Source organism: Alosa pseudoharengus, unplaced genomic scaffold, assembly GCF_046254945.1.
Source record: "Alosa pseudoharengus isolate Yale_2024_CS ecotype anadromous, Long Island Sound unplaced genomic scaffold, YU_APseudo_1.1 YU_APseudo_1.1_scf_21, whole genome shotgun sequence".
NCBI lineage: Eukaryota > Metazoa > Chordata > Actinopteri > Clupeiformes > Clupeidae > Alosa > Alosa pseudoharengus.
Window position 1 is genome coordinate 2,503,364 of NW_027468674.1, and position 15,311 is coordinate 2,518,674.

At 40.1% G+C, this 15,311-nt stretch overlaps 1 protein-coding gene and 1 long non-coding RNA gene across 4 annotated transcripts in view; one reads left to right on the forward strand and one right to left on the reverse strand.

Moving 5' to 3' along the window:
- The first annotated feature begins 1,226 nt into the window (after window positions 1–1,226).
- LOC143138364 (uncharacterized) lies at window positions 1,227–3,927 on the forward strand. 2 transcript variants are annotated; one of them, XR_012990175.1, is made up of 3 exons: window positions 1,227–2,489; window positions 2,986–3,055; window positions 3,363–3,927. It is a non-coding gene; the product is annotated as an uncharacterized LOC143138364 (long non-coding RNA). The 2 variants fall into 2 exon arrangements; XR_012990174.1 differs by having other exon boundaries at window positions 1,227–3,055.
- Window positions 3,928–8,943: 5,016 nt separating this feature from the next.
- LOC143137445 (lipopolysaccharide-induced tumor necrosis factor-alpha factor homolog) overlaps window positions 8,944–15,311 on the reverse strand; it is a 70,603-nt gene continuing 64,235 nt past the window's right edge. For both annotated transcript variants that reach the window (XM_076297642.1, XM_076297641.1), the window contains exons 4-5: window positions 11,289–11,439; window positions 8,944–9,470 (exon numbers count right to left, since the gene is read on the reverse strand). In XM_076297642.1, the coding sequence (XP_076153757.1) occupies window positions 9,365–9,470; window positions 11,289–11,439 (257 nt within the window). In that variant the 3' untranslated portion in view covers window positions 8,944–9,364. The remainder of the gene's footprint in view (window positions 9,471–11,288; window positions 11,440–15,311) is intronic.

Consider the following 15,311-nt stretch of genomic DNA (forward strand, 5'->3'; position numbering starts at 1 on the left):
GAAGTACTCTTATTTTACACTGTATTCCCAAACAGTGTTGTAAACTCAATAAAATTGCAGAGCTGTACTCAAAGCTGCCATATTGTTCAGGCACCACAAAAGTTGTCTCTTAGCCACTCACTTACTTAGTGTCACTTACTGTCTTACTTAGCTCTTAGTATATGAGTGGAACTGACCCCCAAACTCATTTCTTTCAAGAGTGGATTGAAATTACGTCTGACGTAATAAAGACGAGCAACTTCATTGGTTAGGTTCATATCAACATGGCAAATAACTTAATAACCTACACAAACCAACATAAACCAATAAAAAAAAAAATCGGTAATCACAATGAATGGTGAATTAACTAGTCTACGATCGATTGTGGTAGTTGTAAATTGATACACTTTGACATTGTAGGCCTAAGGCTAATTGTTTGCAAGGACTGGTGCGCACCCGGATGTAGGCAGGCAAGCTGCAAGCAATCAGTGAGATGATCCATCAATCATCATCAGACTGCAAGCCTTATAGCCTCTACTACACAAAGGTAAGAACATCAATCATCATCAGACTGCAAACCTTATAGCCTCTACTACACAAAGGTAAGAAGGCGCCTTAATGAAGGTGTACTTTGTTTATTTATTTGTGTGCCGTCTTCCAGCGGGCAGACAGCTAAAGTGTAGGCTATGTAAGAGAGTGCTTTTGCGGGCTAGCTGCAGGTTTTAGCGAGTTAACTAAAGTTTGTTGTCTGAGCTGTCAGCCAGCCAGCCAGCCAGCCTGTTGTTGCACTACTTTAGTGGAAACTGGACAGACAAACAGTATGGTTTTGCATTACCAAAGATCCTTTTATCGACCGTTTCTGGTGTGGCCTACTTTGGCCGCGCAGGTTAGACACCAAAGCAACGTTTCATAAGTTGGAAATCAAATACATGACACGCACAAACAGGCAGCGCACTTTTAAACATTTTATTAGTAGCCTACCATAAGCCGCCATAAGCTATATGGTTCGCATTAGCTGCTAGATGTAATGCAAAGTAACACTGCAGGGTAATTCTTCAACTATGATACTTTTCTTGTCCTTGGAAGAAATAAGAAAAACTAAAAAATATTTAGGCTACTTTTGTTTTTGGTGGTGGAAATGACATGGTGACGTGGTGGAAATGGCATTGCCCTAAAAACACAGTTTATTTGCTTCATAGTAGGCCTACTAAAGAATCTAGTAAAAACATCATAATTACATGACATATGGCAGGGACGCATTTTTTTGTTTTAAATCTTAATGCTTTTAAATCTTAAATTTGTCTATGTATATCATGTCATCTCCACCACACTTTGTCATTTCCATCACAACACATATTTTAAGTTAAAAATGTAAAAATAATACAACATACAACATTTCTGGAAAATTAATGAATTGAATATTTTGGCTGATATGTGTAATATTTAATAAAATACATTTGGAACGGGGGTGCTGTGGCGCAACAGGCTACAGCGCCCGTACCATGTACGGGTCCAAGTGCCCATGGGGACCCGTACCATGTACGGGTCCAAGTGCCCATGGGGACCCAGGTTCGAATCCGACCTGCGGTCATCTCCCGATCCCACCCTATCTCTCTCTCTCCCACTCACTTCCTGTCAATCTTCACTGTCCTGTCAGAATAAAGGCAAAAAGCCCAAAAAATATACTTAAAAAATAAATAAATAAATACATTTGGAACAGTAGATGTTATTTTTGCTTGAAAACACATGTTTTGTTGTGTTTTGGAAACATGTGATTGGGCAGTCGTGGCCTACTGGTTAGGGCTTCGGACTTGTAACCGGAGGGTTGCCAACCAGTAGGAACAGCTGAAGTGCCCTTGAGCAAGGCACCTAACCCCTCGCTGCTCCCCGAGCGTGGCTGTAGCAGGCAGCTCACTGCATTGGGATTAGTGTGTGCTTCACCTCACTGTGTGTTCACTGTGTACTGAGTGTATTTCACTAATTCACGGATTGAGATAAATGCAGAGACCAAATTTCCCTCACGGGATATACTTACTTATACTGGAAATGACAGTTAGACTTTTGGAATAAAATGTAAAAAATATATATTATTCAAGTGAAATCTTTACAGCCACTATTAGGGCAAGTTTCTAGAAAGAGTAGATAATTAAACCATGCAAAAAGATTTTTACTGAAAGATGTTACATTTTCTGAAAATTACCAGGTCAAAGAGTACCATAGTTGAAGAATAACCCTGCAGCAATAGCATATGTCTTATATTAACGTCAATTCCAGTTTTGTTAACACGGATAGGAAGCCAAGTTGTAGCTCCGAACTTACTGACAATAGCCTAAGCATGATCAATGGCAACATCTCTGATAGGCCTGCCTATACAGAGAGATGAAGAGACTGTCTGACTGACTTTTGTTCAAAAAAGTGAAATAATACTGTTCATAATATTTGTCCCCTCAGGACCAGATGGCTGTGTGACATGTTTTCAGTTCTGTGCAAGGAACCACCATCACACCATGGTAAGTGATAACTTACTTGTCCTCCATTTACTAGTGTCACAATGTAGCCAACGTGTAGCCTATATTATTATAAGTTATAGGGATATTTTGTAAGCATTTATTTACCAATGAGAATAGCCTAGCCTAATGTTATCCCTTTGCATCTCTCCACAGGGATACAAAGGCTAGGGTTGAGTGATGTTTTTGTATCAAAGAAGGGATGACACCTTAGACTTATTTGATGTGGCATTTTCAAAATGTGTTGGCTATGCAGGTCATGTGACACCTCTTCCGAGACACAGGCTCAGTTACTTTGCCATTATTAGTTAAATCACAGTCAGTTTTCAAGGGTCAGCCCATTACCATGCATACACCACTCACGCATTTGCTCATTCCAGTCTATTAATGCACTGAACATTCATCTCTCACGATTTCATAGAAAGACAGAGCAGGAGGTTGCATATCAGGAGCGTGAAGGAATTAATCTTGTGTTTACATGTACATGTTGCATTTACAGCAGAAGGAAAATTACTCTGCAGGCCCTTCCCATCTTCCTGTGGGAAGATGGATTTTTTAAGACCTGGAATGTAAGTTTTTGATTAAATTGTGTGTCCTCTTTCACTCTTTCTTCTTTTTTTACTTTGTCTTCTCTATATATCTCTATTTCTATTCAGCCCTCTCTGATACTACCTTGCAGCCAAAAGACAACAACCACAACCATCTTCCTAGCCACCAGAATAGCAATTAAATCATACTACAGTAATTCACCAAGAATGTCATATTTGGGAATTTTACCTTAACTTTTCATTCACTGGTATTTCATATTATATTAAATACACATGTAGTGTTTTTCATTGACTATTCTACTCAACTAATTACTGTCATGTTCTTCAGGCAGAAGAAATTGACCTGCCAGACTTCTCTGATGCAGCTGTAGCTATTCTCACTGTCTCGGGTGATACAGACACCCTTGTGAAGTTTGGTCCTGCTATCCATTCTATAGTTCTTGACGGAGATATTGTTGTGTGTGATATAGCAGAGTTGACAGAGACATAATTTGGCTATTTGGCTTAATATATGCACTTCATCTCGATTATCCAAAGCAATTGTCCTACACATTTAATTTCATTCAAAAAAGTATAATGGGTTTGGAAGACCTGAAGCGGTTACCTCCTAGACTGCTTAGCCTTAAAAATAAATTGCTGATGATGGATGAGTAAGCATTCTGTTTTCCAAATCTCATGGTTGGTACTGCCAGCATGTTAATACTCAAGCAAGCAATGGAGCTTTTCGCTTTTATTTATGTTGGCCTATTATTTTGTTATTTGAGTATTATTACCTTTGTTGAAGTGGTAAAAGGTTGTTATTTCTTTGATGTTCTGTATTAACCGCATTGCTGGGGATGTTGTTCTGTTAGAATTCTAATGGAATTCTTAAATAAATGGAATCTGCATTGAAATTGTCTTTTGAGTTTTTTTTTATTTGAATCATACAAATAAAATATTTTTGATTTTGAGGTAAATAGTAAACCTAAACAGTCAAAAAATGTGTTTCAATAGAGTGAAGTCAACTTAAAAATATAAGAGACTGAAGTGACAATGTTTGTGACCATTTTGTTAGTTTTAACAATGGTTTCAAAATGATCAGGTTCATTGAACTTATCAACGATTTAAGTAGCGATTACTTAAAATGTTTGTTTGTCAAATTATTATGTTTCAGTTCATCAACTTCCTAAAAAAATGAGTGTGAATAACTTCTAGTTTAGAGTAGTAATTACTTAAAATGTTTGTTTGTTGAAATTATTTGTTTTAATGTTGTTCATTTTCTCAAAGATTTGGAGTCTTAAGAGCTTGTCTGACTAATGTAACAATAACTTAAAACATCTATTTCTCACATTATTCTTTTTAATTTTATCCTTGTCCTTAAAGATTTTGAGCATTAAAAAAGTCTCATTTTAAGTAGAAATTACTTAAAATATTTTTTAACATAGCTAAATATTTTGAGGTAATCAGTTTCATCAAATATTTTGAGTTCATTGAACCTGTTGGGGTTTACAGTGTATTTGGGGTATTTTTATATTTTGATAGTTGTACTTTTTAGCATGACTTTTTAGTCTTGTATAATAAACTACTTCTAGTAAGGACTTAAAAATTTTTTGATTGTCCGGTCGCTCTCTAAATGGAAACATTTTCCTTCCGGTGTCTGTGGAATAACCCAACTTCTTGTGGACTTAAAATCAAATATCTGTGGAATAGTCGTGATTCTCTTGTGTTGAAAATGGCTGCAGAGTTCCACTGGAGTTTAGATGTAAGATAAAGAGGGTGTTACTCTCATAAAAGTGTTTTCGCTTCTTCTGTCTGACAGAAAAGGGAGCTCTTACTACACTGATGAAAGGCTTTAGCATTGATGTGACATGTTGGCTGAGGTGTTAGGGGTAATACTTGTATAATTGTTTTAATTGTTAATTTCGACGTTTGAGTATCCCATAACCTGATGGTGGATGCTAATGAGGAAACGTTACAATCCTTATTCTTCTAGATTTGGAGGCTGCTGTCCTTCAATGTCTGCAGTAAGCTCCTCGGGATGTTTTACCAGACTATTGTTGCCAGCATCCCCTTCTATGCTGTGGTATGCTGGGGAGGAAGCACAAAGAAGAAGGATGTTGGGCGACTACACAGGCTGGTAAGGAAAGCTGGCTCTGTAGTGGGAGCCGAACTGGAGTGTATCACTTCAATATCAGATAAAAGGACCCTGAAGAAACTGATCAACATTTTGGACAATGAGTGTCATCCACTCCACAGCACTATCACAAATCAGAAGAGCTTGATCAGCTGAAGACTTCGCTCACTATCATGCACAACTGACAGACATTTGTCCCCAGGGCCATTGAACTGTTCAATGTTTCACTTAAGGGAAGAGGAGAGAGAGACTTCTCTGCATAGCCTGGATTGTATACGCACTTCAAAGTCAAAGTCAAAGTCAAAGTCAGCTTTATTGTCAATTTCTTCACATGTTCCAGACATACAAAGAGATCGAAATTACGTTTCTCACTATCCCACGGTGGAGACAAGACATATTTTAACAATTTTAAGTCCACAGACAAACATAACATTCAAGTAAACAAAAAAGTAAGTAAATAAGTAAATAAGAGGGCACATATAATGAAAAAAAATAAGAGCAGCAAAATTTGGTTGAATTGTGCATAGACAGTCAATAAAATAAAATACTAGTGCAAAGTCAGGCCAATAAGAGGCTGAGGTAGTTCTGTTTGACCTAAGTAAGAATACTTAACACTTTATACTTAATACTTGACCAATGGCTGTAAGCCTATTACTTCAACCTTCATGCACTGATATAGTTTTTTTTATATTAGTTTGGCTACATTATTCTCTTATATGTCCATATTTATTTTATGCTGGTCTCTAGACTTTATTCTTGCACTGTTGCACTGTTGGACTTACTTATTTGCACATGGTGCATGCTTTACTAGAACCTAGCAGAGTATATAGCCTACACACATTTGGACTTGTCTATTATTTGAACTTGTTGGCAAAGTGAAACTAACTTCACCGTGGTGTCAATGGTCAATGACAAAACAGTTATACACAGTTAATTACTTTTACTATTGACTGACAACGGGTTACCATCGAAAAGCCTGAAAAAAGCAACACTTACCCCAATAATATTCAAATGATTAAAAAAAAACCTGAGGACATTTATCCTGCAGAGGAGCTGCTGCTTACATCTCGTGTCAGTGTGTCTTCAGCTATGCTGTATACTCTGTATCATATTTTTTGCATTTTCATGCACTGTATTTCCTTCAGGATATGCTTTTCTAGTTTCAATATATTTTTCAAACGACTATTTTAAACAATCATTTTAATACTTAATATAGGCCTAATTTACGATGTGCATCTATTGCCCATGCAGCACAGCGAATCAAAGTTAATACATTAGGCTAGGCCTACTTTCCATTTTGCATACGTTCAGTTGTAGGCTATAAAGCTTGACTGAAACATTGTAAAACAATTAGTTATTTTAAAAATGTATGGGAAGAGTGAAATCACCTATTAGTTTTGACGGGTCCTCGCATGTTTCTGCTGAAAAACTGCTAGTTTCATCCTGAGCTGCACATTAGGAATGCATTTAAAGATGCGGTTATTTAAAAAAACAAAATGTAGCCAGTCGCCCGCATTCAAACAAACGTAATATGCGATTATATTTCACAACTTTGTGAAGTACTGTGACTGGGAAAGGCTGGCAAGAAAACCGCAGGGGATTCACTTCCCTGTTAGGTAGGCCTATGCTAGACCAGCAACACACTGGAGAGACGCATGTTGACATCAAACTATGGAACGAACGCAAGTTTACCCAACTGCTGTTGCCGCTGTCATTTTTGTGGCGTTTCTTCCGTTTTTCATGCCCTGAATGGTCATTCGGTTTCATGTTCATCTTCTTAATGTATCAGGCACTGTCGCTATAACTGTATAGGGCAGGGCTCGAATTATCTTTTTGTCTTTAAGGGGGTCTCTCTATCTCATAAAAAGTTGGCACACCCCGCGCATATAGCCTAACAAGGCGATACAATGAAATAGCCTAGGCGCAAGTGGCGCTTTTGCGCGGTACAGTATGCGCACGGTAGGCCTAGGCTTTACCTTGACACACGCACACAACAGACATAGATTTTTCATAGACATTGATTACTTTTTAATTAATTTCAACATATTATTGATTATAATATATCTCATTTCAATTTCACAATACAAATAAATAGACTAAACGATTTCGTCTGTGCCATTCTCAATTTTTATCAACGTAACTCGTTTAAACCAGACCACCGTCTCAGATAGGCTATCCTCAGTGTCAAACACAATAATGCATGAAGTGTAACTTATACACAGGGGAAAAAGCACTAACTGACAGAAATGAATAAAGCCAGCCAAACTATGTTCTAGTATGCTAATGTGTTGAACCGTGGAAAATTAACAGACAAACAATTTTGGAGTTTGCACTGAGAGGTGTTTCAAAATAGCTGGGAACTTTCCGGAGCTCTGAATGGCAGAGGATAGCTAGATCATCAGACAACACAATCATTGTAGGCTGCATTATGGGCCATAATTTATGGCTTTGTCAATCAACATAGAATAGGTGAAGCGCAAGTTCAACAGCAAACAGGACTTTTCAGCACGTATTAAACCACGTAGGCTAGCCCAATGAACGCCTATGCAAATAGACAACACTCACATCAAAGCAGGGTGACTTCTTCAGATTTGCGAGTGCTGTCAAATCGATACGGTTTGCTCATATAGTCTAGTGGTGTGGTGGTGAAGTGTCATGCTGCGTTCAAGAGTGTTGTGTAGGTCTACGTCCCGTAGTAGCCTATATTTTAATTTAACATCTTTAATGGTAAGAGATCGCACAGGGATGGATAATGAGCGGTTGTTTAAGATTAAATTACAATGCCAGACACCTTCAGATATGAGAGACCCCCTCAGGTTTTTGACTTTGTTGCTTTCATGAGACCCAGTCCTCACTCTATGGGAGCTCGGCTCCCTCTGGCTCCCACGTAATTCGAGCACTGCTATAGGGCCTACTAACTTGTCTGTCACTAGCTTGACTCAAGAGGAGACGGGGGAGGGGGCCTTCATTAACTTGCAGGGCCCTACGCAACTTGCGTAGTGTGCGTATAGGGAGAACCGGCGTATAGGGAGAACCGGCGTATAGGGAGAAGCGGCGTATAGGGAGAACCGGCCCTGATTTCCCCCCCTCGGATAGGGCAACGTGAGTGGAGACCTGAGCAGCCCCCATGTGCACGTCTGCTAGGCCTACTGTACATGATGCCTTAAAGGAAATGTTGATCAGGAACAGCGGCAGTTTTAAAAGAAGCCAACAATGTGAAAAAACAGCTAAAGTGCCATCATACACCAAATATGCAGATGCCTACATGTACTGTATACATGATGAGGAGCTAAAGTGCCATCATACACCAAATATGCAGATGCCTACATGTACTGTATACATGATGAGGAGCTAAAGTGCCATCATACACCAAATATGCAGATGCCTACATGTACTGTATACATGATGAGGAGCTAAAGTGCCATCATACACCAAATATGCAGATGCCTACATGTACTGTATACATGATGAGGAGCTAAAGTGCCATCATACACCAAATATGCAGATGCCTACATGTACTGTATACATGATGAGGAGCTAAAGAGCAACTTTCAACAGAATGTTTCCCAAGAGCCAGGAAGGAATGTGAGGTAGCCATTAGTTAGGCCTACATGGTAAAAAAAGCAAAGCCTGAGTAATGCATTAATAAATGAAAATGACTTCCATTTAAGATAATGAATTATCATGTGGGGCCCTTCTAATGGAACTGTTACAAACAAATGACATGAGTTTTTATAAAACATAAATGTGACCATACTATTGAGTCAGAGTCACTAGCTGCACCAATGATTGCAGCTTTTGAGATTTGGTAATTGCATTTATTCAAATTTCTTAGCATTCTTATAATGCTAATCACGGTTTTTAAGATAAACAAAATTAAATTCCTTCATGTCCTCTGGCACTTACTAGGTCCCTGGTTTAGGGTGAGAGAAGTATAACACACACACACACACACACACACACACCTCCACCTCTACTTTATGGAGTGGTTATGGAACACATATGAAGTTTAATGTAATGTATTTATATAAACATAAGAAGACATACGAACTGGAATATGCAGTAACTATGGTGACATATTTATAATATAAATGGCCGCTTGGTGGTTAGTATAGTAAAATCTTCTTTTGTCTCTGGATGGTACAGTTGGCAACAGCCGGGGGGTACAGTTGGCACCAAGCGAAGCGGAGGGTAGAGAGGTGGCATTGGTCCCTGGTTCACATGCGCTTGTAGACGTGGATGAGCCGGTTGCACTTGGGGCAGTGGTGATGGACGTCCTTTACAGAGTCCACGCAGAACGGAATCAGACAGCATGGCCAGCACCTGCAGCAGCATGGAGAGAGGACGTCACACACACACACACACACAGACATCATGTACACACACACACACACACACAGACATCATGTACACACACACACACACACATCATCACACACACACACACACATCATCATCATCACACACACACACATACACATCATGTACACATCATGTACACACACACACATCATGTACACACACACACACACACACACACACACATCATGTACACACACACAGACACACACATCATGTACAAACACACACACAGACAGACACAAAAAAACACACACACATGCACAGACACACAAACACACATCATGTACACACACACACACACACACACACACACACACACACACACACATACACACATCATGTACACACACACACACACACATCATGTACACACACAAACACACACACACACACAAACACACATCATGTACACACACACACACACACACACACACACACACACACACACACAAACACACACACACACATCATGTACACACACACACACACAAACACACACACACACATCATGTACACACACACACACACAAACACACACACACACACACATCATGTACACACACACACACACACATCATGTACACACACACACACACAAACACACACCTGTTGTCTCTCTTTTGTGTTTGTGTATGTGTGAGCATGTGTCTCTCTGTGTGAGTCTGAATGTGTATATAATGTGTACGTGTGTGTGTGTATCCAGTATGTGTGTAACAGAGGTCGTAATTCGTCCACCGCTCACGGCCCTCGAACCCGCACACCTCCACACACACGGCCCTCGAACCCGCCACCTCCACACACACCGGCCCTCGAACCCGCCACCTCCACACACACCGGCATGGGAGTCGAACCCGCCACCTCCACACACACCGGCATGGGAGTCGAACGCTCTAACCCGCCACCTCCACACACACCGGCATGGGAGTCGAACGCTCTAACCCGCCACCTCCACACACACCGGCATGGGAGTCGAACGCTCTAACCCGACACCTCCACACACACCGGCATGGGAGTGGAACGCTCTAACCACTGAGCTAAAAGCCCAGGCTTCCAACTTAGCGGTTAGAAGCGCTCTTAAGGTTAGGGCTGTGAGGATTTACAAGCGCAACTAGCATGCTAGCTCAGTTCAACTCCGTTACATGTGTGTTGGTAAACCTCCCTCCTGATGTCTCAAGAGTAGTGCAGGCTAGCAGCCTGGACGTTTAGCTTGATTGCTAACATGCTCGACATCTGATCCGAGGTGCTGCTGTTAGCAGCTTGGACGTTTAGCTTGATTGCTAGCATGCTCGACATCTGATCTGACGTGCTGTTGTTAGCAGTCTGGACGTTTAGCTTGATTGCTAGCATGCTCGACATCTGATCCGAGGTTATGCTGTTAGCAGCCTGGACGTTTTGCTTGATTGCCTGCTGTTAGCAGCCTGGACGTTTAGCTTGATTGCTAGCATGCTGGACATCTGATCCGAGGTGCTGCAAGTCCGGGCGTGTGCAGGGCTGAACGGCAAGGTTTAACACAACGCAGGTTACATGTAGATCTGTGTGTGTGTGTGTGTGTGTGTGTGTGTGTGTGTGTGCACATCTGTGTGTGTATAAGAGAGTGTGTGTGTGTGTGGTGTGTGTGTATGTACATCTTTGTGTGTAAGAGAGAGAGAATGAGTGTGTGTGTGTGTGTATGTACATCTTTGTGTGTAAGAGAGAGTGAGAGAGAGATAGTGTGTGTGTGTGTGTGTGTGTACATGATGTTTGTGTGTGTTTTTGTGTGTGTGTGTGTGTGTTACTAACCCCACAATACAGAGTCCTCCACTGACGAGCCAGGTCAGCAGTCCGTTCTCCGGGACTGTGCGAGTGACCACGTTCTCCTGACAGTGAGGACACACCATCTGACCAGGGGCCTCCCCCAGATTAGGGGCAATCACCACCGTGGTCACAGCAACTGAGAGAGAGAGAGAGAGAGAGAGGGGGAGAGAGAGAGAGAGAGAGGGAATGTGAGAGAGAGGGAGAGAGAGAGAGGGAGAGGGGGGGAGAGAGAGGGGGAGAGAATTGAATTTTAAATACAACTTTAATGAACTAGGCTTTCACATTGTGTTACAGAAAGATCATTCTCTTTAAGAGTCAAGCTTCTTTTTGTCAATCATAACAAACTACAAATAAAAGAAACACAAAAGAACACAAAATAATAAAATAAAATAAATAAATAAATAAGGACTTAATTAAACCACATGTTCTCCATAAACCAGTTCACCACTCTTAACAGAGCACAAAGCTTCCCTGTAACACCATACCTCCTCAAAAATATCCAAGTCTTTCATTTCAGCATAGTATTTAAAATCTATCAAAATCCTCGACTTCACCAGCCTTTTAAACACACACACTGGATCATGATCAGATGCATCTTCAATTATACTTCTTCTACTAACCCATATTGCCATCTTTGCTTTCCCCAGTATGAAATTTAGTAACTGAGAGCAAGACTTGCGCTTTTGAGTGTACTTAACTCCCAAGATAAAAACATGCGGAGTAAAAACCAAACCAAAACATGTAAAAATACACTCCAACACTTGGAACAAGTGGCACAATACCGTGTAAGACCTTCCACTGTAAATCCCCATATTTCTTAGTTAACGGTGGTTTATAAAAAGTTCTCCAATTTGGTTTAACACTCTCATCTAGCGAAAACTTGGCACGCCATGGTGTGTCAGTCCTTGCATTAAGTTTTAATTTGTTCAACACCTTAACACAGACTTTGTAAAAATCTTTACCATCAGTTTCATCCAGATAAATGTTTTCAAAACAAGATACATTCAACAAAGGTCCATCACACCCATCAAACTGTGGCATGACATTCAATTTTGGAAACAGAGAACCATCATTCATTTCAGAACTGTCAGCACAGAAAAGTTGCAACATGTCACACTCCTTCTTTGTTAAGACTCCTTTCCATTTGTTTAACAACTGTGCCACAACTCGTGTTGATTTCATATGTAAAGCGGTAGCTACAGGTTCAACAACATCAAGTTCAGGGCCTGCTAGAGATACTAGGTTCCCCAAAGTTTTAAGTCCATGGCTTTCCAAAATGTGGTCCAATGGCAGAGCTGACTCCCTTGATAGATCCAGCTTAGCCCCCCTTGTCAATGGCTCTTTCAACAGTAAGGGTGCAGATATTGAAAATTCACATCTCTGTATTTTAACAGAGAGTCCACAATAGAATGATGGTAGATTCTTGAAAGGTAGTCTCTTGGGGTCCATTAAGAAAAGGGAGATATCCAACTGTAAACCTCCCAATCTGTGCAATATACTATAGGCCAAAGGTCTCCACAATAAGTCTGTTGGGCCTACAAGCAGTCTTTGAAGAAACTGAAGGCGGAAAGCAGCAACTCGACTGATCAGATGAACAAGTCCTTGGCCTCCCTCATCTTTAGGTAAAAACAACACACTTTGGGGAATCCAATGCAGCTTATCCCAAAAGAAATTCACCATTTCAGTTTGAATATCAGACAATAACTTCTGGGGAGGATTCAACACCATTAAATGATTCCAAAGTGAGGATGCCACCAAATTATTACATATTAAAACACGCCCCCTATAGGACATGTGAGGTAATAACCAAGACCATCTTTTGAGACGTCCTTTCACTTTTTCTAGGACCCCTTCCCAATTTGTCTGTTCTGTTTGACTGTCACCCAAAAAAACACCCAAGTACCTAAATCCATTCCTGCCTGATTTTAGTCCTTGGGGTAGCTTTAGTGTCCTGCCTTCCCATTTTCCACCCAACAGTGCTTCGCTTTTGTCCCAATTAACCTTTGCTGATGACAACTTCCCAAAATTTGTAACTGTATTGGTTAAAACATTTACATCTTCTTGATTCTTTACAAAGACCACCAGATCATCAGCATAAGCAGATAACAGATATTTTGAACCACAAAGAGAAAAACCAGAAATGACCATCCTCAATTTATGCAGTATTGCAAGAGAATACAACATACCAGAGAGTGAACAACCTTGTCTTATTCCCCTCTGAGCTTTAAAAGGAGAACATAAACCACCGTTAAATTTAAGGATACTTTCAGCACCACAATACAAAACCTTAATATTGTCAACAAAGCCTGGGCTGAAACCAAAAGCTGTTAAAGTTTTCCATAAGTATTTGTGCTCAACCCGATCAAATGCTTTCTCTTGATCAAGAGAAATCAGTCCTGTATCCATGCCAAATAATCCTGAGACGTCCAAAATATCTCGAATTAAAGCAATGTTATCAAAGATTGATCTGCCAGGAATACAGTACGTTTGATCTCTATGGACCACTTGCTCCATTACGTTTCTTAGTCTAATAGCCAGTGCTTTAGAAAAGATCTTCAAATCAGTACAAAAAAGTGCCACAGGTCTCCAATTTTTTATCTCGTGGAGATCACCTTTTTTGGGTAGTAGAGTAAGGACTGCCCTCCTACAACTCAATGGTAACTCAGCTTTAGTCAGGCTGTCATTTAAAACATCTAGCAGATCATCTCCAATCACTGCCCAGAATGTCCTAAAAAACTCTACTGGAAGCCCATCAATGCTAGGTGATTTCCCACTCTCCATGGTCTTAAGAGAAACACTGAGCTCCTCTAAAGACAGTGGTCGTCCTAATTCTTTTGCACTGCTGTTCGAAATTTTAGGAAGCCCATCAAAGAACTCCTCTTCAATTTCTGGCTGCTCACTGTATTCAGAGGAAAACAAGTCAGCATAAAAACTGACTGCTCGTCTCCGAATCTCAGCAGGCTCTTTTAGCAAATTCCCAGATTGTGAACGCAGAGCATGTATGCAACGTCGCTGACCATTCTTTCGCTCCTGACTAAAAAAGAAACGGGATGGAGCGTCCATCTCAGTCAAACTCTGAAATCTTGATCTCACTAGGGCACCCTGTGCCTTCAAGCCTAACAAGTCAGCCAATGCACCTTTTTTAACTTTGAGTGCCTCATTATGGTTTTGATCTCCTGTGGTTTCCATCAAATTTTGGAGTTCTACTATCTCTATCTCAAGATTTGTCATAGATCGGGTTATGTCTTTTGTGACACTGAAAGTATATTGCTGACAAAACTGTTTTATCTGCACCTTCCCATAATCCCACCATTGCTGAAGAGATGGAAAAAAAGTCTTACAGTTTCTAAAATCATTCCAAAAAAACAAAAAAGTTGTTCTAAAATTAGCATCACTCAACAAAGTGGTGTTAAGGTGCCAATAAGCACTCCTGGGCTTAATTAGCCTCATGCCTACACCACACTGTACCAGACAATGGTCGGAAAAAGAAACAGGACTGATCTTACAATTCCTAAAAATGTTAAGCTGATGCTTAAAACAATAAAATCTATCAAGACGGGCTAAAGAAATCAAATTGTCTCTTGCATGTGCCCATGTATATTGCCTTAAATTATTAAAATTTCTCCAAGTATCAGCAAGTTCATGTTTTTTTATTAATTCCACAAGTCTCTTTCGTGATGCAAGATGTGGTTCTGGATGATTTCTATCTGTACTTAGTTCTGTACAATTGAAATCACCTGCCATAACTAAGTAATCATCTTTACTACAATCACTTAATACTTCACATAATTTATTTAAGAAAAGCATTCTTTCCATCCCAGATGAGGGAGCATACACACATAAAAAAACAAAAGCACAATGTTCAAAAATAGCTCTTACTTTCAAAAGTCTTCCATCTATAATGTTGTCAACTGAGAAATCTAGTGGAATCCAACTTGTAGAGATGAGTAAAGCCACACCCCCACTTAAAGCAGATTTATGACTAAAAAAGACTTTTCCATTCCACTC